The 27,930-nt window shown below is 48.6% G+C and overlaps 2 protein-coding genes across 5 annotated transcripts; one reads left to right on the forward strand and one right to left on the reverse strand.

Moving 5' to 3' along the window:
- The first annotated feature begins 222 nt into the window (after positions 1–222).
- Positions 223–12,618, forward strand: HTR6 (5-hydroxytryptamine receptor 6). Its single transcript, XM_072977488.2, has 3 exons — positions 223–1,967; positions 9,558–9,719; positions 10,174–12,618. The coding sequence occupies exons 1-3, from the start codon at positions 1,224–1,226 to the stop codon at positions 10,582–10,584; spliced, it is 1,317 nt and encodes a 438-aa protein (XP_072833589.2). The 5' UTR covers positions 223–1,223; the 3' UTR covers positions 10,585–12,618.
- TMCO4 (transmembrane and coiled-coil domains 4) lies at positions 12,252–27,834 on the reverse strand. Of its 4 annotated transcripts, XM_078378925.1 has the most exons (16): positions 27,535–27,690; positions 26,430–26,507; positions 25,445–25,582; positions 23,486–23,682; positions 22,850–23,024; positions 22,295–22,322; positions 22,034–22,166; positions 20,479–20,576; positions 20,085–20,228; positions 18,813–18,932; positions 17,787–17,951; positions 17,533–17,669; positions 17,184–17,268; positions 14,778–14,895; positions 14,022–14,139; positions 12,252–13,804 (listed from the first exon to the last, which is right to left on the reverse strand). In XM_078378925.1, the coding sequence occupies exons 4-16, from the start codon at positions 23,668–23,670 to the stop codon at positions 13,466–13,468; spliced, it is 1,845 nt and encodes a 614-aa protein (XP_078235051.1). In that variant the 5' UTR covers positions 23,671–23,682; positions 25,445–25,582; positions 26,430–26,507; positions 27,535–27,690; the 3' UTR covers positions 12,252–13,465. The 4 variants fall into 4 exon arrangements, with proteins under 4 accessions (XP_078235051.1, XP_020637804.3, XP_020637802.3 ...); XM_020782145.3 differs by lacking the exons at positions 25,445–25,582; positions 27,535–27,690 and adding an exon at positions 27,709–27,834; XM_020782143.3 differs by lacking the exon at positions 25,445–25,582.
- Between the last annotated feature and the right edge of the window lie 96 nt (positions 27,835–27,930).

Genomic DNA, 27,930 nt, shown 5'->3' on the forward strand with positions numbered 1-27,930 from the left:
AATGCTTTCCTGGAGCTGCGTTCTCCTTGTTCCCGAGATGTCTTCATCTCTGAGATCGCCAAAGGAGAGGCCCCCCTTGTATGAAAGACGGGTCCTTCTCTGTTGTAGCGCTTTGAATTCAGAATCCACGGCACCAACTCTGCGTCTTTCCTTGCGCTGTAGGAAAACCTCTCTTTTGGCACCAGACCTTCTGAAATATAGTGACCTATGATTCCACATGGATTTTAACTCCCTTGTTTTCCTAGAGCAACTATAATAGGGTTTACCATGGCCGGCCTCCATCGGGTTTCCGTGGGCAAGCGGAGATTCGAACTCAGGTCTCCAAAGCCCTAGTCCAGCACTGAAACGCTCTACCAGAGCCACCTTCTGTTGTTAAACAGTGAGGTTCTAACGCTTAGGTGGTAATGTTTGGATAATTGGACCTGTACGATCCAGGCATTGTTTTCAGGGACAAACAAGCAGTCTAGGCGAGGTGGGGGTGGGAGGGAGAAAAGGAAGACAGTAAAATTTAAAAATAGCTTTGTGTGCATTTGGGAGACCGATAGTACGTAGGATGAACCTCTGTCCCCGGAGTTGGCATATTGCTTCCGACAGCATTAGACATGATGTTTTCTCTCCCCCACAAAAATGCTGTGAATCGTGTGGGGAGGGGGACCCACATTCTTGGAATCAACACAGCAGGCTTTCTCAAGAGATGCCAGAGAGAATGCAAGCGGCATTTAGCCGCGCACGGGGAAGCTAAGAGCCGGAATGCCAGGCTGTGTTTTTTATTTCTTCTCTCCTCAGCCCTGTGAGTGAGAAACCCGGGCGATCCACAGGTTCGGAGGGTGGAGGGAAAGCGATCTGGAGAGTGGGAGGCGGCGAAGGTTGCTACCATCTGCTTCCCCCCCCCCCCCGTTCGCTTCCATGCGGCTGGATTTTGCTCTCAGAAGGCTTTGGGGTTTGGCGGAAGAAGATGCCTGTCACTGATGGGGATCTCCTGGCGGGTGTCGAGAGCCTTGTGCCGGTTCGGTTTCTTTTAAAGAGTGGGAGAAATCGGGAGGAGAGGAGGAGGAGGAGAGTCAGACAAGAGGGGAAAAGAGGCCACGGAGTCATTTCGCCCTTCTGCCCTCGGCTGCCGAGTTCACGGCAATGATCCTCCAAGTGCCGGCGTCCGGATCTCTCTTGGTGCCAGCCGGGCTGTTCTCTCGCCTCCTCGTCCTCTGGGGCCTCTGGTCTCCTCAATGGAAGGAGGGTTCGGGAGCGCCAACGCCACCCGCTCGGCCGGGGAGCGGCCCGGGTGGCTTCACGGCAGCCCTTGGACGGCCACCTTCCTCTGCTTCATCATCCTCTTGACCATGGTGGGGAACTTCTCCCTCATCCTCTTGATCTTCACCCAGCGGTCCTTGCGCAACACCTCCAACTACTTCCTGGTCTCCCTCTTCATGTCTGACCTGATGGTGGGCTCGGTGGTGATGCCCCCGGCCATGCTGAACCAGCTCTGTGGCCGCTGGGTCCTGGATCCGGCCTTCTGCTCCATCTGGTTCTCCTTCGACGTCATGTGCACCAGCGCCTCCATCCTGAACTTGTGCGTCATCAGCTTGGACCGCTACCTCCTCATCATCTCGCCCCTCAAGTACAAGCTGAGGATGACTTCCGGCCGGGCGGTCCTTCTCATCCTGGCCACCTGGACTTTGGCGGCCCTGGTCTCCTTCTGGCCAATCAAGATGGGCTGGCACCGGGTGGAGTTCGACCTCCGGCCCCTGAACGCCACCCTGCGGCCGGACAAGGAGGAGGAGGAGGAGGAGTGCCGGCTCTTGGTCAGCCTGCCGTATGCCCTCATTGCCTCCGGGCTGACCTTCTTCCTTCCCGCTGTGGCCATCTTGTTCACCTACTGCCGCATCCTGCTGGCCGCCCGGAAGCAAGCGGTCCAGGTGGCCTCCCTCACCAACAACGTGATGGCGGCGGCCGACGAATCCATGCAACAGGTAATAATATCCAGTGGCAGTGAATGGATGCAACAGGTAATAATAATCAGGGGCAAGGAATCCATGCAACAGGTAATAATAAACAGGACCTCGACAGGGAATAGGGGACCTTCGGCCTTCCAGATGTTTTGAACTACATTCCCCACAATTCTTTGCCATTCACCATTATTTGGGGAGCTAAAATCCAAAGCATGTGGATGGCCCCGTTTCTACCTCTGGGTGGCCTGACAGGTTTTGTGGGTCAAGAAAAAGCAGCAAAAGGTTCATCTATTGGTTTTTCTATGACCGTCTTTTCTCACTGCTTTGCTTGGGCACAGGTATGGGGGGGAGGGGGGCGAGACCTTTCTAGCAAAATACCTTGGCATGCTTTGGATCTTATGCACCGCATGGTGTGAGTGAGCAGGGAGGAGGATTCAACCCCCTGGCTCACACTTCAGGCAGCACAATGTCTCAGGAGGGCCCTGATCACAAGGCTGAGCAGAACCATCAGAATTTCGTTGCATGCAAACAGGGAAATGGATTTCCTAAAGGTGGGGTGTGTATACCTGGCCCCCATCCTGAAGATCTATGGGTCAGGGGTAATGGCCTTTGTGCATGCTCAGAGGCAGCCCTGAAGCACCACCACAGTGGGGCATCTTCCTGAGATCAAGTCTGCACGGCTCCCTAGCACGGAAGCCACTTTCCCCTCCCAGGAACTAGCGGAGTTTTGCTAAATAAAGAAAGACTCTGAGCGCATGGAAACATCCACCCACAGAGGAGCAGTGTTGTATCCGAGGTGAACCGCACAGCCGGTGAGCGCTGGGATGTTTTCATGAGCTTGGTTAAAGGTATTATCCTTCCAGAGATTTCTCTTTTCCTTCTGGACTTCATTTTAATCCCCCCCACATGGACTGACAGAGAAACTGATTTTCCAAACAAGAACATACTGTATGGTGGTGTGACCACTCTCGGTCAAAATTCCTCCGTGGTGGCTCGGTTCTGAACGGGCCAACAAGAGCCATTAGCTTTACAAATGACCTGCTCTTAATGGGAAAGAGCAGGACTCGTGGCAGTCCATTGATCTTGATCAATCCGGCAGTTTGCCTTTCTTTTCTGAGGCTCCTCTGGCCGGGAGGAGGACCAGAGCCTCAGAACTGACCTCTCTTTCATTGCTGAGGAGTGTGGCTGTGGAAACTCTGTGTGATGACTGTTGCCGGCTTCCAAAGGGCAGCCAGCGCCTGTGGCCCATCTTGCAGGCATCACAGGAGAAGACATCAGTTTCCGCCCCGGGGAGTGCCAACTTATGCTTGCCCTCCTCTCCCCCCTCCCACTCTGTGGCGGCATCGTGTGCCACCGTTTGGTTCCGGAGAGCCGACCCTTAAAGGAGGCCGCCCGCCGCCCCTCTGTGCGTTGAGTCAAGACCTGCAGGACAAGCCTGGCTCTCTCCCATCCGGGAGAATCAAAACCAACAGACAGACTTAAGGAGATGGGATCGGTCATCAGAGCAAAGAGGCACCTCCTCAACCGTAGAGACCCTTAAGAGTCCGGGGCAGCCCCTCCGAGCCACGGCCGGGTGCCCCTCTCTCGCTTTCTCTTCCGGCGAGCAGCTGCTCCCTTGCCCACTCACACATGGCACAAGGTGCGTGGGGTGTGTGAGTCTGTGTACGCGTGTGCGCGTGCGTGTGTGAGGGGGTACAGGCCTGGAGCAGCCTCTTTCCGCCCCCCCTCGACAACCCATCCTCTCTTCTCCAGCGGCCTGATTACTGTGTTTCTCAACAATAGACCTGACAGAGCCATCTCATTCCTCCGCTCTTTTATTTCAGGGATGGCACCTACCTTCTATTAAGCTTAACAAAAGATGGTGTGTGTGTGTTTTCGTGTGTGTGTGCTTGTAGAGGTGTGGTGTGTGTGGGCAGGGATACTTCTCCGATTCTTTCTACAAGGATGAGCCTACGTTTTGTCAAAGACCATCAGCCTCAGGCAGCAAGGCTGGGGGATGATGGGACATCTAGGCGATGCCCAGAACACCACGAATTTCTAATCTGTGTCTTATCTTCACCAGGACAAGTGCACCCTTTTTCTTTTTCTTTTTTAAAGGAAGGCAACACGTTTCAAAAGTCTTAGGAGTGTGTTGCAATCATCTGTGAGGTCTGCTTAGTGCTGAGCTCAGAACAAAATCCTAGCATTGCCTCCATGCGAGGCGTCTGTTTTTTGTTCCAAGCTCTGTTTGGAAAATCTGGATTTTTCCCCCCTCCAAGGAAACGGCAACCCCACCACGTAATTTCTGCCAGCCTCGAGTGTTGAGCGGCGAGGCAGGGTGTTCAGACCAGGAAAGGAAGAAACTTGTGACCAAGAGATGGACGAACTCACTAACTTTCTTCCCCAAACATTCACGGTGCCAACGGGGCTCTGCAACATCTCCAAAAGTGCGCTAACATTCACTGCTCCGCACCGAAGTGCATTGAAGTGCCCTGTGGAGGACAGGAACTTAGCTGAATCAACACACGGATGCACAGTTTCACAAAAGGCATGTCGCCAGCTCAGTGGGAGCTGTGAGGACAGAAAGAAACGGCAGGGTCGCATCCTGAACCTGCAGAACTTTTGTCCTGTGCTTATCTACACAGGGGCTCGAAATCACACCGGGGTTCTAGCAGCTCCCAAGCCACCCGTCAGCAAACACACGACGGTAGGATCTCTCTGTGCAAAACACCAAGGCCACCTCGCTCCTGATGTTGGGGTTCCGGAACAGGATCCCTCTGCCCCACCGAAGCAACCACTCGGTTTTCTAACATCACCTTCAAATGTGTGACTAATGCGCCCGGCGAGTGAAACAGGGTTTGCCAAGATCATTTAGTCACCGAGCATTCATTTTCGTGAAGGCAAAATGGAGTTCTTCCCATATCCCTGTACGTGTGTGTGTGCTTTGCGAGGTGCAAAACGATGAGCGTAGGGAGCAAAGAAAGATTTAAATAATAAGAGAAGCTTTTCACAGCTGGCCCACGGAACCTAGCTTCTGGAACCGTCTCTGCTCTAAATAGCAACAATTGTAAAAAGTAAATACTTTCCCTGTCACTTAAGGCACCAGAACGATCACTCCCATGAACCCCAGCTACCTGTAAGGGGTCAGGGGTTAATGGGAGTTGTAATGCTACCCATCCGGAAGTAAAGAAGCTGCTGTAGACCCCGGAAAAACTAGGCACAATGAACAGATCTCAACCTTGAACCCCAAACATGATTCTGGGTTACAGTATGATTGCAGTCTCTACAAGGATCCGGGTGTCAAAATACAGAGAAGTATTGAATGCTATCCATCGCGTGATGTCTGGCTCCCTCTAATAGCCAGTTCTGGTAAATACACCCTGGAAATACGTATAAATAGGTATCTCTGCGGTGGGGGAGAGGGGTTATTTAGTATTTTCAGGCAGGAGATAAATGATTCAATTGATACCACAGATGGGAGGGAGTCTTACTGTATATACAAATGATTCTAAATTACACCTATGAAGGGGCATGGATTTTAGAGGCATCCATACCTACTTCTGGCACATTTAACTCCAGCTTAATCTGATGCAGGAAATGCCAGATGTAATTCACCCGTAATTGTCTTCATCGATCTCGTTCTTTGCAGGAGAAAAGAAAAAAAAAATCAGAGAGGTGAAAAAAAATGCCCCTCTTATAATACACACTGCCAACCTCTGGCTATTCTATTTGGCCTCTCTGTTTCGTAAGCCAAGCTAATAATTCAATATAGGATACCCAGTGTGCCCTATGTGAAATATAACGTGATGCATCACAATCCACGATGACAACAACAACAACGACACAACTTTCAAAGTCCTTCTTCCTCCCATCATTGAGGATCTACAGTCCAAACAAGTCATAAAAGGTTTGCTTCCAAGTCCTTGGCTTAGAAATGCTTTTTTAAGGGCAGGAAACGGAGAAGCTGGAACGCTGCCGTCTAACTGATCAGCAGGGGATGACGAAGGCAAGGTTGGAATGATTTCGCCTTTGGGCGGTAAAAGAGACAGCTTTTATTGCACGGCATAATTTAATTTTCTTTGCTAAAGAAGTCTCTAACTAGCACCCTCGGCTTCCTTTGGTAAACAGCCTCATTGTAAATGTGATTTCCGCCACTGACAGAGCAATGTAATTGCCCTACATAATTGCCCTAAAATAACAACAACAATAAACACCCTTTTAAAACGAGAAAGTCACCGGATGTTTGCAAGGGTCAAAAAAACACACACGCAGCTCTCCTCCAGCTGCTTTCTGGGGAGTTTGAAATGATTGGCAGAGATCTGGAGAAAGAGGCCAGGAGCCTCAAACCAGCTTCCAAGCCAGTTCTTCCACAAGCCAGCAAGAGATGCAGCTGGAGGGTGGATCGTGGCCGAAGGGTCTGAGTCCCTCCCTGAACAACAAACCTCATCTTTCTCTAGGCAACTGAACACAGGATTAAGCGTTCAATGGAGATATTCACACTCTCTCCTTGAAGGAAAAGCTCTAGGGGTCATTTTCAGCACCATGGAGAGCAGCAAAGGCAAACTCAAAAGGCAGATTTTTCTTGGCCTGTAGATCAGCAAGGATTCCCAACCTTTGGGTCACCCAGAGGCTGTCAGACTACAACTCCCAGAAGCCTTCACCGCTAGCTGTGCTGGCCAAGATTTCTGGGAGTTTCAATCTGATAGCTATCTGGAGACCCGAGGTTGGAAAGCACTGGGGCAGATTTAAAAAATTCATATTGGAGGCATTCATTCCTCAGCATTTATTTTATTGATTGATTTTAATTTTTATGCCACCCACCTGGCTCTCAAGGCTACTCTGGGCGGCTTTACACAGGTGAACCACATGTCATTCACAACGATGGAAACAAAAACATCAAAATGAAATATAACCATATCAATGGAATTTAATGAATAACAACTGAAATGTTTTTTTTAAAAAAAACAAGGCGGCAGCATTGATAACATAAGTGTTAAGTGCACCATTGTATTAAGGCCATCATCATCATCATGTTAGACCTGCAAAGCTGGAAGGGACCCTATGGATCATCGAGTCATCCAGACCCAGTCAAGGACGACCAACAAGGAATTAAACTCTGAACCTCTGGCTCTGTAGCCAAATAAACCATTGAGCCACCATGCAGTTCATCATCACCTTTTAAAGGTCTAGTCTCTACCAATTAAATTGCACTTGATTAATCCACAGCCAAATTAGATCTTTCCATACACCCTAATTCAGGAAGAGCTTCCTTCTAGGAACCAAAACATATTGGCCAAATAATATATACTCCCGTCGTTTCTATCTACCAGAGGTTCTGATTTCTAACCCTTTGTCCCATACAACACAAGCAGGACTGACAGAGAGCAAGGAACGTGGGAACATGATGGTATGGAAGGGGAGGTTGGTGGCGGTACAGGAATAACAGATGAAACTCCATCATATTACCCAACCCTATCCTTCTGCCTTTGGCTCTCCAGGAGCTGCTACACATCCACTCTCATACTTTGCAATGGAACCATGAGGACCAGAAACTTGATTTATTTTTTTAAAAAACGAAGCAAAACACAAGACGCCTGACCTGTTCTTCAGAGGGTGAACTTCGCATCTCTATGGCTCCACCATCCAGAAAAGGCAACCGAGGAGGGTGATCACTTGTCATGAAAGGTCTTTCATGGCATTCCCCTTTTTCATGAAACAAATATTATTGTTATTAACTGGGATGGCAGGAGCCATAACACATACCAGCCTCCTCCCTCCATCGCCCCACAAACCACACAAAGACGGCTCTAATTTGGAAAAGTGTTGGAAAACAGAAACCAGAAAAACCCCATGAGAGATGCCCAAAGCCCTTGCAAGCTGCTTTTTTTTTCCGCAGGCTAACCTGCTCCAAATTGGAGTTTTATTTAATTAAGACAGGATGTTGAGATAACCATTGAATTTACAGCTCCAAGTTAGAGCGGGAGAGAGAGAGATTGCACGGGGAGAGCTGCCGAAGAGGTGTCCATGGAAATAGCCACGCTTCAGAAGAAAATGAAATAAAAATCTCATTAAGAAAGCTCCCCAATCAACGGGGGGGGGGGGAATCTCACCTCGTCCAGATGAAGCTATGACAGAGGGCGTATTAATTAGATTTTATGGGACCAGTTTGCCCAATTCGCTGTCACAAAGGGAAGGAGCAGAGGAGAGTCTTCTGCCCTTATCAGCTCTCCTGGCCTTCCGAAGGACTGTCTCCCGTGTTAGACAAACCTTCCTGGTGTCCTTCTGAGGACGGGGTTTGGACACTGATCCTGAGCTGATGGGGTTATCGTCCCTATCATCTGTCTGGTGCGAGGTTTAAAGCAGTGCTTCCCAAACTTGGACTACAACTCCCAGAAATCCTGGCCTGTCCAGCTCATGGTGAAGGCTTCTGGGAGTTGTAGTCCAAGAACATCTGGGGACCCAAGGTGGAGAACCCCTGGTTTAGAGAGAGGTAGTGACTGTCATGAAGAGAGCGGAAGTAATTTAACATGGATATTAACATGCGAATGCTTGTTCCCAGCCTCTTATCAAAATATTCTTTAGTGCCAGATGGTCATTATCATATACCCACAAAACAGCAGCAGGATCCAAGAGGAAGAAACCAGCGTTCTGGAATGGAAATTATATACTTAGGAGGTATATGAATTTCTGGACCACTCCACCAGAGGTGGAGAAAAATCCGGCCTTTTACAACCCACACTTCCAGCATTGGCTGGGCCGATGATTATAAAATCACATGCCACTAAAGTTGTTTTTATGGAGATTGATGTTAATCTATGGGGAGGAAACAGGGCCTTCATTCACCAGCTGATATTTTTTTTCCTTGTCTGAATCCATTCATTCATCTGTTTTTTTTCTCTTCTGAAATTTTCATGCTAATTATTCTGGGATAAAAAGCCTTCTCAATGAACATTCTATTCAACACCAAGAGGGAGCCTCCGTATGAAAATGTGTTCTGTTCTCCTTGGCTGAGATTTGCAGCCAAACATATCTTTTAAAACTCTACTTCTTTTTAAAAGATATCTCTAAGAAACCTTTTAAAAATCCACTTCTCTGCAATTTTTTTTCAAGGCTAATTGAAAGTTTTGAACGGGGTGTGTGTGTGTGTATATGTGGGATCTCACCACCATTGCCAACTTCAGTAGGAAACACCACATTGCGTCAAATTCTGTGTCCCTGGTACAAAGCATTTCTAAATATAACTTCTGCCTTCGGGTGGGACCAGAAAAAGAGCGGAAAGTCAAGGGGATAAAACTGTGTATAAAGAGGGATAGTGGGAGAAATAACAATCATGTCAGTGCGGAAACTGGCATTTTTTAAAGAAGAGCCCTAAATGGTTCAAAAATGACCCACTTGATTTGTTTTTGGTTTTTCTCAAGATGTTCTTCAAAAACAAATCAAGAACCCTCCTCTTAGCAGAGGAAAAACGATACCCATTTATGTAACCAAAGAGAAAGAAAGGATGATAAGTAGAAAATGATGGCAAATGTAGAACATGCTTGAACACTGGACCCTGAAATCTGTCTCTTCCTCAATGAGTCAGGGCTTCTCTCTCCTTCCTCTTCCTCTCGTTTTTTCCTTTGCCTTCTGCAGGTCCCCAGGGCCCAGAGCAGGCCGACGGCCACCAGCGACAACCACCGGAAATTAAGCAACAAGAACAGCAAACGAGCCTTGAAGGCCAGCCTGACCTTGGGAGTTCTTCTGGGCATGTTTTTTGTCGCCTGGTTGCCGTTCTTTGTGTGCAACATGGCACAGGTAACAAACCTTTCGGGGAGGGGGGTCCAAAGGCTCGGGGGGGGGGGAATTCTTGACTGCAACACACACCCCGGGCTCACACGACAAGCAGAGAGCAGAGGGCGGAAAGCCTTTGCAAGACAACCCCTCCTGCATACGGAAAAAACTCGACAAGATTCAGCCACTGAGTTTTACCTACGTAACCCTTTCGCTGCTTGGAGTTCTCATAAAGAAGGGTGTGCGTGTGTGTGCGTGCAGGCTAAATCAATACATCACAGTCACCATGATCCATTTTGGGGCCCCCAGGTGGGTAGAATTAAAAGCCTTCCTTCTTCCCAGGATTATAGGGGGAAAGATACATTTGTGGCCCCTGATCTTTTTTGGGTGCGCAGATCGTGGCTTCTCCAATGTTTTCCTTCCGGCTTAATGGTCACCTCCTTTTCTCCTCTCCTCCCCCCCCCCCCCCCGCAATCAGGCTGTGTGCAACTGCATCTCGGCGGACTTTTTCGACATCCTGACCTGGCTGGGCTACTGCAACAGCACCATGAACCCCATCATTTATCCTCTCTTCATGCGGGACTTCAAGCGGGCCATGGCGAAGTACCTGCCCTGCTGCCGGCGGGCCTGGGAGCGACGGCCCAGCCCCATCTCCCTCTCCGTGAGGAACTCCAACAGCGGCCCACGGCCGGAAGCGTCCCTGAAAAACGTCCTGACCTTGCAGGGGGACACCGACTCGGCCGATTCCATCATTCAAATCAATGAGCAGAGCAGCCAGCACTTGGGTTCCCTTCCGGCAATGGGGGCGGACTCTGTAACCCTCTTTGACCCAGAGCATACGGACCCAGAACTGCGCATCAATCAGTTGAACACTCCCATGGAGGAATAAAAACCAACATTCAGGGAAATGCGCCTTTCCTAACCTTACATTTTGCCTCGTGTGATGCAATCTCTCTCTCTCTCTTTAATGTGTGACTCTACCATCAGACCTGCAAAGGAAGCTGGTGTTTACATTCCAGTTCACATTCACGCTTCTGCTTTTAACATGCTTTGACAACCAGACTCTTTTCACCCCTTGAGGGAGCACTGCTTCTAGATACGGGATTGCTCTTTTCTCGTTTTGCCCTAAGACAGCCTGTTCGGAGCTGACCATACAGTGCTCCACCGGCCCTTTCATGCCCAAAGCTCTTTCACTCTCAGAAAGAGAGATTCCCGCAGGTAGCCACACAGTTCTGCCTATTAGCAATGATGGACTTTGTAGGGGGTCTTTTCATCTTGTCTCTTGCGTCCATGTTTCGCACGCTAATTCCCACAGTCACGCGTAATTGTGCCTATACATTTTAAATGAGCACCAGCCCCCCCCCTCAAAGGAGCTCCCTTTTCGGACTACAACTTCCAGAATCCCCCATGCTCCCTGGGTCTCTTCTGGAAGCTGTGAGGCAAAGAAACAACCCTAGCAAGTTAACTAGGAGTTCTAAAAAATCCTGATAAGAAACATACCACCATTAACTTCTGCACATGGTCCTCCTAGTTAACATCCTTCCTCTTGTTGATTCCTTTGGTCCTACTTGTCTTCTAGCATTTTATGGAGAATACCTGAAATACAGCCTCTCCCCCCTCCTCCCGGCCATCTCCACACATCTGTAGGCTAGCTTTTCCCACCACTGTTTTCTCTCCTAAACAAAGACACATAAAAGCTAAAGAACGCAGCTATCTTCCCTTCTGTTCTTCAGAGCATGACATTCAAACATTAAATCAAGGCACACACCTGCAGCCTTCATTAGAAGAGGAAATTCCTGAACGGCTGAAAGCATCTGAATACACAGCCAGATTGTTTCCTCATTATTCCTGCATTATTCCACACCTGTGCTTGCTTTGTTGCGGGGGGGGGGCGTCTTCAGAACTTCAGCATGGACTCCCTCAGGTTTTATCTGTCAGACACAAAAGCCTGCCTGAATCACGTCTCTCCAACAAGAATGCGTTTTCAGTTCTATTCATGAGCTAGCTAGAACTCCCCTTTCTGCCTTCGCTCTTTGGTTTAGCCAGCCATGAGCCTCTTTCTATAAACACATCAATACGCCCCTCCCACAAGCCCCCCTCCCTCTTTATCTCCCACTCACCGATGTCTAGTGTTTTCCCCTCCCATCAACCCCAACACACCTGCAAGGTCCCCCTTTTTCTCTAAAATGACCTGCTTTTTCCAACGAGGACACTCGCACTCCAGAGGTCTCCATGAGCCCTGGGAACAGCCGGCCACAGGCTTCCCCCCTGCAATTCAGTCCAAGAAACACCGCTGGCGTTTTCCCACACAGCCTGCTCCTTCAGAAAATCAAATATCCCCTTTTCTTTTCTTTAGCACAGAGGAAAACCTCAGGTTCAGCACAGAAGCGATGCGGGAAGAGATTGATTCTGTCCATACATGGGAAGCCCTGTCTGTCTTTCTCCTTTCCCAGCAGAAACGGTTCCCGTGTGCGTGTGTATAAATCCCCACCTCCTGGGCAGGTAAAGCTGACCCTCACACCTCACCAGAGGTGCATTTAAATCTCAGACAGCTGCTCAAAATTGTCATTTTATTTCCCACTGGGCAGACTTCGCACGTTCTCGTAATGCCCTATATTTTCACAGCTGCTGAAACGAGTCACGAAACATGTCTGGGTTGAATCCTGTGCCTCCATTTTTCCTACCCCTGGCAAAGGGAAGTCAGAATCAATCGGAGATTGCACCCCTTCCTTCCCTCTCTCTCTGGTTTTCTTCCCCAAGAGGGCAGAGAAGAATTTCATGCCAGGAGGCCTCTTAGTTCTATGGAAATAGAGGTTAATGGCTAAGCTAAATGTAAGGAGGTCGGGAGAACGGGCACTCGTTTCGGTGAGATCCAGTGACAAACGGGGAGAATCATGTCTGGCACATTTTTGCAGATTTTTTTTTTAAATGGAGTGTTTGTGCACACACGATAATCTACCACCCTTATTTTATCCAGCTCTACCCTTTAAATCCCTATAGTCAAGTTTCCATGGTCCAGTTTGGTCCTGAATTTTGCTACTGGCTCTCTTCACAAAGAGAGGCAATAGGGACGCAAGAAGCGACTCCTAGGTGTGGAAGAGGTGTTTGGAATCTTTGTCCTGCCCTGATCCACTCCTGGGTTTCTGGGTTCCCTTTTCCATTTCTTTTTAGCATGTACATTTGTAAATAAAAGCTAATTGTGGGGTTCTTTTGCCCTTTTGGTTAAAGTCTTTGGTGTTTTCTATCTCTCTCTCTCTCTCCCCAAAGTCTTTCAATCTTAGTGCACTGCCCTAAGCCCAAAACCTAGGGATTTCCACATTGTAAAATTGACGCCCGTCTAAAGGGGGAATTCATGGCAAAGACAGGTCTGTCGAAAGCGGTATGCGATTAGGGCTGACGATGGAACCTCCACCTTCAGCTGCAGTGTACCACACATTACAGGAAAACACTTGGGGTGAGCGGAGTCCATGCTATACTCCTGTCTGGAGGATTCCAGGGGGTGGAGAAGGCAGAGCTTTGATCCCATCCTGGAAGCGGTGAGCCTTTGACCTTTTCAAGTTCCCAGCAGTGGCATTGCAACTTCCCGGCATTATTAAGAGGGTGGGAAGTTTTTCGGAAGACTCAGTGCAAACACAGCCACCCCCTGCTGCGTTTGCTCACACCATCATCAAGGCAGCCGAGGGGGAGAGCTGGCCGAGGAGGCCCCGGGTCCACCTATTCTGGGGTGGTCCAGAGAACACGAAGAGTCCCCAAGGAACGGCTCTTCTCAGCTAGCTGGTTTTTGGTCCTCCTCGGCCTCCGAGCCTTTTCGTTTTCTCCGACTCCACACCCGATGGGTCCCTTCCGCGGATGGCGACGGGCTCCCACAACCAGCAGTCATCATCCTCACCCCTGCCAAGGTCGGCATTCCCCTCCCTCTCACCCCCACCCTCTGCCCTTTCCTCTCTTCCCGCCTCGGGGAACTCCTTCAAGGCCTCCTGGCTTTCCTCAGGATCGGCGCTGAAAGCGACCAGGCCGCCCCTCTCCTCCAGGGGGAACGCCTTGGTTCGGATCCCCACGGCCTTCAGGATCGTGTCCATCTGCTTCATGTAGTCCAGGTGGCCGCTCACCTGCAAGGAACCACAGTATGGTATTAAGGGGTGGGTGTGGAAAACGGGGGAGGGGGGTCACTTCTGAAGGGCAGGCATTCGCCGTGATGTGCCTTGTCACTGGCTGGGGATTCTGGGAACTGTAGTCCAAAAAGGGTCGGGTGTTAAGTTTGTTTTTAAAAAACATATATCCCCAAGGCCTTCTGTGTTGGATGAAGACGGGAGGAGCAATACATACGACAGACGAAAGATCCACGTCCACCATCCGGCGGTCGTCCAAGCCAACCGGCTGAAGCCCAGCCACGTTGAGCTGAGCCGAGGACATCCGGTAGACAAAGCCCAGCAGCCAGTCTCCTCTGCATCATTGAAAAAAACAAAAGAACGAAGAGCTAGAACCGAGAGGCAGTGTGGTGGAGCAGTTAGGGGACAAACAAGAAACTTCGGGAGAGCACGATCCAATTCACCCTCAAACTAAAAAAAAAAAAAAAACCCTCACTGTGTGATTCTTCTGCTCGGCCTGGTCCACCTTGCAAGGTCATTGCTGCTAATCACCACCCTTGGGGGCCAGCCCCTCTCACAACCCCCCCGCCCTACACTTCTAAAGTTGGGGAGCCCTGCCTGAACCCCACACATACTAGAATTTCCCCTTCCCAAGCTTAAAGGTGCCAGATTTTGCACCTTTCTCTTTTCCGAAGAAATGGATAAATACATTCAAGCAAGAAACAAAGCTTGTCTCCTGTTGTTCCAAAGGCTCGGACCCAAACCCACAGATCCAAACAAAGAAAAACCTTAAGATGAACTTTGTAAGGAAAATTGCTGGCCCGACAGCTGAAGGGATTTCTCTTGGGACGTGACGGCCTCTCCTCTCTTCTGTACAGGATGCGGCAGTTTCCACACTGGTACAAGGTTGGACTAGATGGCCCCCGGGGTGCCCCTCTTAACTCACCACCACTATCGTTCCGTAACAAGCCTCCTGTTTTGAGAGCCAACGAACCTGCAGTAGCCATTGATGATCCGGCCGGACACCATCTTGGAGATCGGCTTCCAGTGTTTGGCATCGCCTTCCACCGGTGCGCCCAAAAGGACCACGTCTTCTATGATCCCTCTGCAATCTAAGGAGACAGATCCCACCCCATGAGCATCATAGGGGAGTGGGGGGGTGTCTTGGAGAGAGGTGAACTTTATAGCAGACCCTGAGATCTCTGGGTTTATGCGAACCTGGGGCAAAATCACTGGCCGCCCCCATCGGGGACAGAGGGAACCATTCCTAGCAATAGGCATTTAGGACTGACGTCCCACCCATTATGACAATTAACCTTTATTTTTCTCTCTTATGAGCATTGAAGAATTATTTATCGTTGTCAGCCATTCCCAAAAAAGGGGAAATTCACCAGCTAGGCGGGCTGGATATTTTTAAATCCCGGACTGACTAATGGTCAGTTCATCTCCCCTGTTCTAGCAGCTCCACGGGCTGCTGATCCATTTCTGGGCCCAATTCAAAAGCCTGGTTTTAAGCCACAAAGCCCTAAATGGCCCGGGTTCAAGCTATCTCAAGGACCGTGTGTCTCCCATTATGAGTCTGCCCAGACATTAGGATCATCCAGGGGAGGCCTTTCTCTTGATCCCACCACCTTCACAGGTGCACTTGGTTGGGACCCAGGAGAGGGCCTACTCCGGGGCTGCCTCCAGACAGTGGAACTCCCTCCCACTGGAGGCCAGGCTGGCCCCATCTTGGCTGTCCTTCCACAAGCAGGCGAAGACCTTTGTCTTCAGGCAAAGGGTAACCTGAACAGACTGTTGCACTCTGTTTTCAAATGTGTTTCTAGTATTGATTTTATGGACCTTTTTGAACACAATACTTGTTTAATTCTCTTTTTCTAATAGTAATATACTCACCGTCTTTAGCTTTTATATATTGGCTTAACAGTTGCAAGCTGCCTTGGGCCCATTTAAGGAGAAAGGTAAAAATAAATAAATGTAAGTCTCCCGATGGAGGCTTCCAGCCTTGCTGAATTTAATTCCTCCACCACCACCACCTCCGGCAACCAAATCTGGTGGACAACACAAATCATCCCCAGTGGTGAGAATCCCTTCCAGAAATCAAAGACCTCTTCCAGAGGACGTGGCACCAGAGGAAGCACAGGGGGCGGGAGGCGGCGTGACGTGCAAGAGCATCACACTGAGTTTCTAAGGCAGTCGCTACAAAATTTGTGTTTTTTGGGGGGAGGGGTGGGTGGCTGCTAGTTAGATTAATTGGTACAAATTGTCCCGATGGAGCCGTCTGTGGCCAGGAAGAGAAGGCAGAGAAGCACAGCCGAGAGAACAGTTGGGTAGCTAATGAGTCAGTCCTATGATTTCTCTCTCTCCCCCCCCCCACTTTCCGTCTCCCTTAAGCCTTCGTGACGACCAGATTTCTTTCTTTCGCGAAACTAAAGAAGTGGGTGTGTTGTTGTTGTTTTAAAAAAGAACTATTCATATCAGAGATCATGGACAGAGGGTTTTCTTGGCAGGGGTGAACCACCATGGAGGCACAGACATTGTGCAGAGGAACTGGGGGAACATCTGTAGCAACAGCTACCATGGAGGGAGGGAGGGAGGAAAATAAGAGGGAGGGAGGGAGAGAGGAAGGAAGGAAGGAAGGCCCTCCTGAATATGATTCTTCAGTGCAGTTGGGGTCTCCTGTGTGAGAAATATCCCCGCTCATCTCCTCCTCCTAAGTAGGACAGACAACACTTCAGGTGGAAGCAGATGGAGAACCAAAAATGACCCAACCCCTCTCCTGCTGCCAGTGTTCATACTAATTAGTGGATTATTGGAACTGTTGTCCACAAAAGGAGCTGTTGTGACTTTTCCCAGGCTCTGGCGCAAAAGCAGGGGTGCGCTCTTCTTTCTAGATTCACCCCTGCTCCTTTCTGGTTTGCTTCTCCTTTATGGAAACTCACGGTCATTATTGTGCCTCTTTTTTAATTGCTTCGGCTGCCACTGAACATCACCCTAATATCTGTAAAGACGGCAGGCCATTTTTTAAAAAATAAAGGAAAAGGAAAGGGAGTTCATTTTTTAAAAAAATCCACAAAAATAAAACACCGTTCGGTCAAAGCGGCTGGGGAAAACCAGACAGCTCTGTCCAAGGTCCTGAAAATTAGCCTAACTCTCCTTGCCACCCCGTACACCATGATTTCCTCTGGATTCGTGCCCTCAGGAAAAAAAAAACAGCAATTGGATAAGTTACTTCTTACAGATGAAAACTCCCAGAGAACTCAAAGACAGCTCTACCTGGGGAGACGGTAGATCTGAACCCCTCGTGTGTCTGGCGTGGGCCGCAGGTGCTCTCGCTCTGAGCAGTAACTCATAGAAATAACAAAAACATCACACACCCCTTTTAAAACTCCCCCCTTACCTTTTTCCTTGGCCATTTCCTGGAGGCAGAAATAGATGACCCGCGCACCAAGGCTGAAACCGATCAAGGTGACTGGCCTCTTGCCCTGGCGTGAAAGATACCCAGATGGTCACTAAACCCAGAATCCGACCTCCCTTCTCAATTCTTGATTTTTTAAAAAGAGCGTCTAAGCTTCTAGCCGTCAAGATTGACCTTTTAAAGCCCAAAATCCCAGGGGGGGGGAGTAAATCTGGGGCCTTCTGGCTTGAAAGCAGAAGCTCTCCCACCAAACTAGGGCCCCGTCTTTCTCTCCGCAAACACACACACACACACACTGAAGAGATGCACCACTTCCAACGCTGTCTCCTACCTGGTGCCGGCCAAGGAGTATCTGGGCCAGCTGCTTGCCAACTTCAGCCGACCGGTGGAGACACACGCCCCACGGATTGTCGATCACGCCGGCGACGGCCAGCAGGGAAGCTGGCCAAGTCAGGGCTGTGACAATTCCTGCCGGGAAAGCAACAGCAGAGGGGCGCGGGGTGGAAAAGACATCGGACCAAGAATCCCAGCCCATTGGAAATCATGGGAAAGGGTCGGGTTCCCTTGGGAAAATCGGTAACTCACCCGCCAAGACCGTGTATTTCAAAGCTTCTTGGGCCACCATGTTAACTAAGCCATTCAGCAGTGTGTCGAGGGCATTTCCCAGCTCCATCAGATACTTGGATTCCCAGGCTAAGCAGTACTGCTCTCTGGACTGCATCAAGGTCCTCCATGGGGCCGTGAAACTCCCTGTGAAGAGAAAAAGGTGATAATGCAACGGATTCCCAAGATGCCAAGCCCAGGACCGGAGGGGTACAGCCACGCCAGCGACGGTTTAGGAGATTCAGGTCTGAGATTTGGACCCCTAACCCACCCCGGTCCTTGCCGAAGGAAGAGTGACGTGCATCACCCTTTCACCCAGGGAGCTTCCTGCAGCTCCCGGGAGCATCAGCCCTGGACTGGAAAATAAACGGGTGTGAAAAGCAAACAGAAGGGCTCATTAAAAAGGGAAACAAATCGCATACACCTGGTTTTACAGGAACAGCGGGTTTAATGAGAACCGAGCATGGAGGACATGCTTGTCACAGAGAGAGGGATGAAAGAATTTTTTTAAAACAACCCACCCCATGTAAAACATGTTTATTCCAGCGTGATGTTGCTGACAGTGCAACGAGGAAACAGAAAATCTAGGTTCACGTCTCTGCTCGGCAACGAAACTTAGTAGGTCACCTTGGATTAGTCACATTATTTCCCCCTGACCTACTCAGAGGTAAACTGGATAGGAGGATCACTACGTAGGCTGTACCGAGAAGTTCCCGGAGGAAAGGTGTGAATATAGGCAATAAATGAATAATAAGGAATATCATGCTGTGTATAAAAAACAACTCAGGTTCTGCCCCCCCCCCCAGGAAGTCCCAGTTCCGTCACCATGAAAATGACAGTCAGATGATGTTTTTAAAAGACAAATGAACACCACCAGGCAGTTTCACCATCTCGCTACTAGGGGTGCTGCTGCAATGTTATGGAATGTCAACAAACACACCTAACTTCTCACAGTGCGGGTGTAGGTGCGAGGACGGTCCCGGCTGCAAAAAGTCACGCTTCTCTTACCGTATTTGCCAGTTGAAAGCCAGCCAGTGATGGCAATCGTGATATGGAGGTCCTTCCCATCCGTCAAAGGCAAGAATTCAAACTCATCAATGGCACCCACCCGCTTCTTCATTTTATACCCTAAACACACACAAGGATACGGACACAGTCGGATTGTGTAGAATTCAATAACTGGGCACTTAATAGGGGAAGAAAGGAAAGAAGAAAAATCAAGCCACAAGGCAGGATTTTTGGGGGGCCACAATACTCAGGACAACTTTATCTTGTGGGGCCTCCCACAAAAGACACCTTCAAAAAGAAAACAGAAAATTTTTGTTGCTACAACAGGAGGAGACAATGCCGCCGAGATCTTTAACCTGAAAGAACCCATGACTGATTTGGCCGAGCTGACAATGGGGCCTGAATCACACCCAGTCTAGACTACTGCAAAGCACTGTATGTGGGACTGCCCTTGGACTGGAAACTTCATTCTAAAATGCTACGGCTACACTTTGAGACACAACGGGTTCCAGAAAGCACAAGATGGCAGCTTCACTGGTGCCATTATTTTGGCTCCATTTGAATACGAATGCTGGGAGAGGGAGGAGAATCAGCTTTAAAAAACCAAAAAAATAAAAAACAAACCCACACCTTGACAAAGAAAGAGAAGATCAAACTGGATGGGTTATTAAAAAAAAAACACCCACAAGTAAATAACGCTATTTTAAAAGAACACTCCTTAGTGAAACTTTCAGATCTTCCCAAAGAGACGGCTGCATTTCTAGGTGCCAGTTTCTGTCCTGCCTGGGAACACCCTCAGCCACGAAATTCGTGCAAATGTGCAAAAACCTAAAGGCCGAACCCATGATGCAGGAATACAAACAGCCCAGCCAAACAGAAGTAAAATAAATACCAGGGGGGGGGTGGAGGTCTGGGGGGAAAGAGTCTTGAACCCACCGTCACTGTGTATATAGAGATACGGGTTGTAATTCAGCCGCAGCCAACTGGAATTCCATCTGTCTTTACACAAGAGTTTTGCCACATAGGGTTTCTCTGTTTATCTTAAAGCACCTTTCCCGGGAGGGTGTGTGGGGGGGTGGACAGGGAGGGCGAACAGGTACGGTTTTAGTTGCATGGCGTTGTTTTATGATTTAAGCGATCTGAGAAACATTTCTCAGCATTCAAGCGTCGGATATAGATTGATATCATTCAATTATAATTAGATCAACAGCCCCCCGGCCCCTTCCAGACTCAGCTGGGTAGGAAGAGAGATATTTCTAAGCAGCAACTCACCGGTCAAGCCGGCTCCTGCAGCACCAAAGAGCGAGGCCATGACGGCAATCCCGGCTGTGGAGCCCAGGGCGGCCGCCCCGGCGCTCCCGATGACGGTCGCGGCCCCTGCGGCTACCAGCGGGGCGGCCAGGCCCCCGGTCAGACCTACAAACACACACGGACACACCCACCCAATTAAATTCCATGCAAGTCCTCAGAGGGCCCGGTCTTTGGGCAGTTGTGGTCAAGGGCAGGATTCAAAAGACACCCCCCTCATGGATTTCATTTCAAGGTTCTTACTGTAAGTGACCCGAGGTGTGTGTGTGTATGTGTCATGATTTGGACTTTTTAAATGGGGACGAACCCACACTACGAATGGGAAACCCGTGTGTGTGTGTGTGTGTTTCTCGCTCACCGATCACCGTCCCGCCACCCACGGTGGCCAGGCCGATCAGCAGGTAGCGCTTCAGCTTCTTTCTCTTCTCTTTCTTCTTCCGTGAGGCCTCCGCCATTCTGAGAGGGAAAAAAGGTGAGGTGCATCAGGTGGGGAGGGGGGGAGAATGGGACTTGAACTCCCTTTTCAGGCAATGTGGCTCTTGATGACGGTGACCCTATGAGGGAGCAAGCCCTCCAGCATCTCCTCTCCTCGACGGCCCTGGCTCAGCTCTTGCAAACCCAAGCTTGGGGCTTCCTTTAGCGAATCAGTCCATCTCGCATTGGGTCCATCCTCTTCTCCTGCTGTCTCCCATCTTTCTTTGCAGGTATGGCCCGAGAGATACTGAACCGCCGCATATTCCCCCCCGCCGCCACCCCCTTAAGTGAGGATGCTTGTCCTTGGAGGCGAGCTCAAAGCTTGGGAATCCTTTGGATGACAACTCCTCAAATCCTTCCCCCGGCAGTGTGGCTGGGGATAATGGGATTTGTAGTCCAAAATAGCCAGCACAGGTAGCTTCTGTATGCCACACCCAGCAAAAAGGCCGAGTTATTCTGGACCCCCCGAATCAGAAAGCCCAGCTTTTATGCTTCTCTTAATATCATCCCCCCCACACACACCCGGCAGACAAAAACACCAAAGCAACGAACGACAGAATAAACACTCCATGTCCTTTCGGGACAACTCAAAAAAGAGCCGGCTGGCGCAGTCCGTCGAACGATTGGACCAGCCCCAGTAGGCCTTCCAATCTCATCGCCGCAGGAAGGACGCAAGACCATCACCCACCACCAAACTGTGACTCTTCTTCCAATGACAAAGATTTATAAGTGGCAGATCTCAGAAACAGAAGTTACATATAAAATGCCAGCTTGACTTACCTGGAAACGCTTTCCTACTTGGTCGGCAAGCTTGTACGATAAAAACAGTAAGTATTAAAAATATGTACGTACATCTCCTTAACAACAACTGCATGTTAAAAAAATTCGCTGAGACACTGTCTAGGTTTCTCCTGTCCCAGAGAACACACCATGACAGCCTCATTCCCAAATTTGTTATTAAATAATATTCCACCCTGCTTTTGCACCGTAACTACATTCAAAGGGCTTGACCGGATTTATTAAAAAAACCCACCATAATGTAAATTTTAAGAGGAAAAGTGTGACACTAAGTGTGATTCTAAGTATCACACTAAGTGTGATTCTAAAACATCTCCTGCCATCTTGGTGCCTGGCCAATTTATCTGAATTTGCGGGTTAGAAGCAACTTCTTCAAATAAGGAATCTATGGTTTAAGATCCCCGAAAAGCTGGCTGGTATGGATTTATCAAATTTAAAGCTGGCCCAAGGACTTTTTCCCCCTTCCTCCCCGCCATGGGTTCAAAGGCTTCAAGGCAGACCCTTCTTCAAAAAGAGGTAAAAACACATGGATAAAATGCATAACGTGATTGCCCTTGTTCCTGGTGCAGAACCCTTGTGAACACACAGATTTCTGCCTCAGTCTATCCTGAGCCTAAGGTCTGGTGGGGAAAGGGTCTTACTCTGACTCTTCCTCTTTTTCTTCATCCAGGCATTCGAGGAGACATGCCTCCGAGGCCTCGAGTTCCACGAGCGGGATCCCCAGAAGCCTGGTCACGTGGGAGAGCAGCACCCGTGTCCGAGCATCGTAGTAACCTGGAAGGTCGAGGGTGGAGGCATACATTTCTCAGTCAAATACTTTCTGTATCCCCCTCTGCAGCTCTTTTATCTCTTTAGAGAGAGAGGGAGGGAGGGAGGAGGAGAAGCTGGCACAACTTACTCACCTTCTTTGAGAGAAAAAGAAACAAGGTCCTAAGAGAAAAACAGAAAGAGAAGCGCTGAATGTAGTTCAGGCAAAACACTCCAAATTTTGTTATTACATAATATTCCACCCCACTTTCACACTGTAACTACATTCAAAGGGCCTGACCGGATGTATAAAAAACCCCGCCATAATGTACATAATCCTGCTCTAGAGGAAGATGGGGGAGCTTGGTCCAGCTGGGGATAATGGGAGCCATAGTCCAGCGCAGCTTCAGGTTGCTGTGATAGGGAGAGGCTGCCTTACGGCTATTTATTTAGTGTTACACGGATAGTCTGCCACTCTTCCAGTTTATACAGCTCTCCTTTTTTTGTCCCGCGTCCTGACGACGACCCTGTGAAGCAGGTTGGGCCGAGAGGGCGTGGGTGGCTCCAAGCGATCCAGGGATGTTTGATGACCCACCCGGGCTTTGAACCCGTGTCGCCCTAGTCCCCCGTTCCAAAGATCCATTGCAAATCCGCCACCGAGACAGTTTCTAAAAACTAGACTGGAATCCACAGGTCCGCTGGGCCTTTACCTGTGTGATGACAGCTGGATTTTCTTTCAGGAGGGGTTCCTTCAACAGGATCTGGACGAAGGTCTCCGTTCCTTCCCCTCCCAAGCCACCAACGAAGGCCAGCATGGCCGGCAGGACGGCGTCCGAAAGCTCGAGCCACCTCACAAAGCCCTCCACCACGCCTGTCCTGTACGGGCTTTGGAAACAAGACGGCAAAGCATAGAGGAACATCACTCTCGGCCTTCCCAGGAAGGGACCAAAGTGCAGAATTTCTGAAATGACCCTTTAATAGTTCATTAGTTTCCTCAATCCCCAAGCTTGTTACTTGTTTCTCTTGCAAAACGATCTCCAACCGCCTCCTGAATCGTAGTCCAACACTCCATCCACTACACCAGATTGGGAATGTGTCTGTGTGTTGTGTATGTGTGCATATCAAGCATATCAATACACATAAACTTTATGTGTGAAAAACATATTCCTCTAATAAGCTGAAGACACAGCCTTCAATTGAGAAATATTTTTGCCTTCCCAAAGAAACAGGTAAACGCCGATTATAAATTTTAAAAAGGAATAACCGTTATAGACATCACCAATCGCCACAGTTCGCAGCGGCCTCCTCGTTATCCCAAAAGGAATGAACACAGCTGACGTACTCACGTTTCCTCTTGCTCGGGAAATAACGAGGCCAGGGAGATGGCACAGAGCGCAGTGTAAGCAAACTTCCCTGGCTCGCCCAGCCGCCGGCCGACCCCCTGGGGAGACTCCTCTCTGGTCTCGTCCTTCTCAGTCTGCCCGGCCACCCTGTCCCAAGGCCTCCAGCGATCTTGGTGGCCAGCTGACATTTTCACTAGCGTCTGAAACAGACAGACAGATGGAGAGAGAGATTCCGGGAATGAGCATGTATGGGAGAACCTAAGAATGAGCTTTATTTATTTATATTCCACTTTCCCCTTCGAACCAGCATCCAAAGAGTTTCAGACCCAGAAATACATATAAAAAAAATCCAGATTTTAGTAAACAGGTCCTGCAAACAAACGGAAGTGCCTCCTCTTAAAAAGCAAATGAACCAATGATCCTAGGAAAATCTGGTTGAAGCCAGAATAATTTGAGAACATGTTGATTTTTCTAAGAAATGCACGAGGCGGAGCCATTAATAGCCCTTTCCACAGCGGGTTCTTCAGGGAAGTGTGGATTAAACTCAGGACATGACTTTCTCTGGCCACGGAGGTGGTCTTTGGGAGGGGTTATGTTGCACGGACAGCCACTCTTTTCCTTGCCACACATCCTCTGGCTCCCTTTGTGTGGAAACAACACATCCGTTCATAACAGCCAAGGAGCGCAAAGTCCACAGAATGAAAACAAAATAATAAAACAGAATTACTCCTCAAATTGACAGTGGGACAGCGAGACTTGAGGATCGGGATGACAATGTGTTCTTTCCTGCACATGACGACAGTGGACCACGTGGTTTCTGGTTTTGGAAAACAAGATCTCGGTCATGCCTAGCACAGCATCTCAGGCGTTCGTAATGGTTTGGCCCCCAGTGAACCCAGACGCACCCATGGAGAGAGACAGTTTTCAGCTTCCCAAATACTGTATATAAAGATACAATCAATTTTTTCTTCCCTTTCTTCCTGGCCTGCCTTCGACCACCAAACCAGCCGGAAAAACAGACCATCTTTCATCTCCTTGCCGTTTTTAGTGAGATTTCAGATCTTTACATCCTGATCTCTCCCCCCCCCAAAAAAAAACACATTAGGAGGACCTCAACTAGGTCTCCCTCTTTCCCCCTGATCTACCTCACAGGACTGTGGTAAGGATAAAGTAAAACTAAGGAGCGCCATGGACAAAAGGTGAGGTGGAAGACAGGAATGCTCATAAATGTAGCTAAAACTTAAATCTACCTTGCTTTCTTCGGGGCTCCGATGCTGAATGTCTAAAATATGAGAAAAGCCTTCTCTTTCCCAGGTCCCTGGCATTTTCTACACGGTCGTCTAGAGGCGACCGTTGCATTCGACAAAGCCGACCATCCTAATACAAACCTAACAAACTCTCCTTTAAAAAAAAGCCAGGTGTAGTTCTAACATTTCAGCTCTCAGATCCTTCACAGACCACTGTATTCTTCCCTCTCCTGCTTCGGCAGAGAGAGACAACCTTGAGATTCCGGAAAGCTCTGGAAACCCCTGTTTATTTTCACAGCTCTTATTATAATTTTTTACAGCCTCCTGCATCTTTATGGCTTGGTTCTTGACATTAGCCTGAAGGGCAGTTCATAATCTTTTGCTTCTTGCAAAGGTAAACATCATTGCCAACGGTTTAAAAATAATTTTTAAAAAAGAGCATGACAGCCTCTCTTTCACGTACACCACCCCCCACGGCACAAAATCCCAATAGATGGGTGTTGCGCCATGATGCCAGATAGACTTTGAAAGTGTGCAAAACCCGGGGGGGGGGGGCTTTCCTGCCCTCTCTGTAAAGAATCTACAGCAGGGCAGGCTGTAGCCCAGAATTTCCCTCCCTCCACCTGGGAAGTGACAATTTCCTCAGCTTTTCATCAAATTAATTGTGGAGAGGGTCTACCAAAGGAGTTATCCTAAAGTCAAAAAAGATCCTGACCGGGGGAGCCTTGTCTGTTTCATCTCACTCTGTCTGTTTCAACTAAAGAGGGATATAATTCCATGTAACATTGCACTGTATATGTTTTCTTTTTAAAACATGTGATTTCTCCATCCCAGGACATGAACAACAGCACTCCTGCAAGTAGATACAAACACAATACATCTATCAGCTAATCATCTTGTTGTGCATTTGTTTATTTAAAATATTTATACACCACCTTTCTCCTGCAGAAGGCCAAGTGTATACAAGATATTGCTAGTGTCACTGAAAAACAAAACAAAGTCACTTAACATGTGCAGGAGAAAGGAGGCTTGAATGAGGGCAGATTCTTAGAAATTATGATGGAAACCTTGCACTTCCCTTCAATACTTTATCATTCCATTAATGGGAAGCATGATTTAATTAAGCCAATCACGCTAAATAAATTCTTTTGCACCACGCTCTGTAATCAATCATGTTGTGGAGAAAACCCCTTTTTAAAAGCTTTTCGGAATTTTTTAGCAGCCAGTCTTGTGCTTTTCAAACAAGACCCTACCTAGGTTGCATTTCTGTATTTTTAATACGTTAGCTTCCTCATGGAGTAAAAGTTTTATGTATACACACCTACAGCATAGTGACATCTATTTTAGTGGCCATTGGCTATAAACAGGAACTGTTTTCATACTCCAAAAGCCTTTTTTGGAGAGAAGCAACATATAATAAGAGTGAATAACCTGATCATGAGCGTGACATGCCATCCATTTCTGTGGAAAGTTATTTCAAATTTGCCCCCCCCCAGGTACTTTTTATCTTTTCCTTTCCCGTAGTATGCCAGCATCCAATAGTAATAATCATCATCTTAGAACTGCAGAGATGGAAGTCCAGCCGCTGTCAAGAAGACCCAACCTCTGATCTAAACCTCTCCATTATCTAGCAAATTAACCAGCCATAAAACTTACTGGACAACCTTAGGCCGGTCTCACTCTCTCTGTGCCTGTCCTACCTGATAGGGTCGTTGTGTAGAGAAAGCAATGAAAAGGAGGGCTACCCAGGTAGGTCATGGATCACACGGCAGGAAAACCTGGATATAGACACAAAGAATAAATAAATAAACTGTACCCCATGCAGGGTGAGCTGCTGAGAGCAGCCTGCTGTGGTGCAACACATGAAGGTCACTAAAATAAAATAAAATCAACTTATTAACCAGACAGCAGGAGGTGATGAAGAAGCAGACAAATAATAAACTTTTTTTTTCTGGAGCCAGTGAGAGGATGCAGTGGCAGAAATGTGATCCGCAAAATGCAATGAATAAGGAGCCCTAAGTGCAGTGCCTTAAAATGTGTAATTTTGTTTTATCCCTTCAGCTACTGGGTGGCAAAATTTTTAAATGAATACAATATATTCATTCCAGGATGTGCGGGCGGAGGAAACCCATAAGGCACCAAAAGCTTCATCCATCACCCCACCAGGATCAACAGGGACTAGTCACATTATTTTGATTTTTAAACTGGGATCCAGCAAAACAAGCCACTAAGATTGGACGGATTTTTGTTTTATTTGCTTTATGCCCTTCCTATCTACAGTTCCGTGAGCAGCTAATAATAAACAAAGAGGAGGTGGGGGGAAATATCCAATACTGTATATTTAGCTATTTACATCCAGGCTTTTTTGCAACAATGAAGCCATCTCAAATAAATGCAAGCAAAGGCGAGAGAAGTGCAATCTTTTCGAGTTTGCAATTGCAAGGGAAGCTTGGAAAGGTTTGAATTAGAAACCGCAAGAAACCTCTCCCCAGGTGGGGATTATGGGAACTGTAGTCCAAAACGCAAACTTCCCCGAGTGCTATGGAAAAGCTCGTAAAGTCCAATGAGAAAATCTTATTCATGGACGACTGCTCCTTTCCCTAATTTATTGCTATCCTCGCAAAACCCCCCCCCCGAAAAAAACATCCCTATTTCTTGAGGGGAAGGGAGAAAGTTTGCAATACCCCTTACTTGAGGGGTGGGCGATATGAAACCTCATCGCTGTGTCCTAAGTTTCCAATTATGGGGCGCCCTCCCCAAAAAAGCCTTTCCCTCTGCTCCGCCCCCCACGCAACGAAGCCCCACCTGGCCGTCCTGGAGCTGGGGAAGGGCCGCCACAGGCCTTCGAAACGTGGCCGCCTCCCCTTCCCCTTCCGCCGGCCCCGCGCCCACTCCAGCCCGAGGCTCCGAAAAGCCGCCCAGGCCTGCTCGGCGAGGGCAGCGGAGGGAGGGGGCGATTCCGGAAAGGGAGTTACGCACCGGAGTTGACGTCACCACCGCAGTCAAAAGGACGCGCTACGCCAAGGTCGTAGCGGACCGGCGCCCGCCGTTTCTTATCAGCCTTCTATGACTTTTAACACAACTGACGTCTTGACATAATTTCATTTGGGGGAGGAGATGAAAAATGCAAATTATTTGCATTTCCCGGGGCAAGGGAGTTTTTTTTAAAGTTCCTAACTTTTAAAGTCCAATAGATTTTTT

Source organism: Pogona vitticeps, chromosome 7 (genome assembly GCF_051106095.1).
Source record: "Pogona vitticeps strain Pit_001003342236 chromosome 7, PviZW2.1, whole genome shotgun sequence".
NCBI classification, from domain to species: Eukaryota; Metazoa; Chordata; class Lepidosauria; order Squamata; family Agamidae; genus Pogona; species Pogona vitticeps.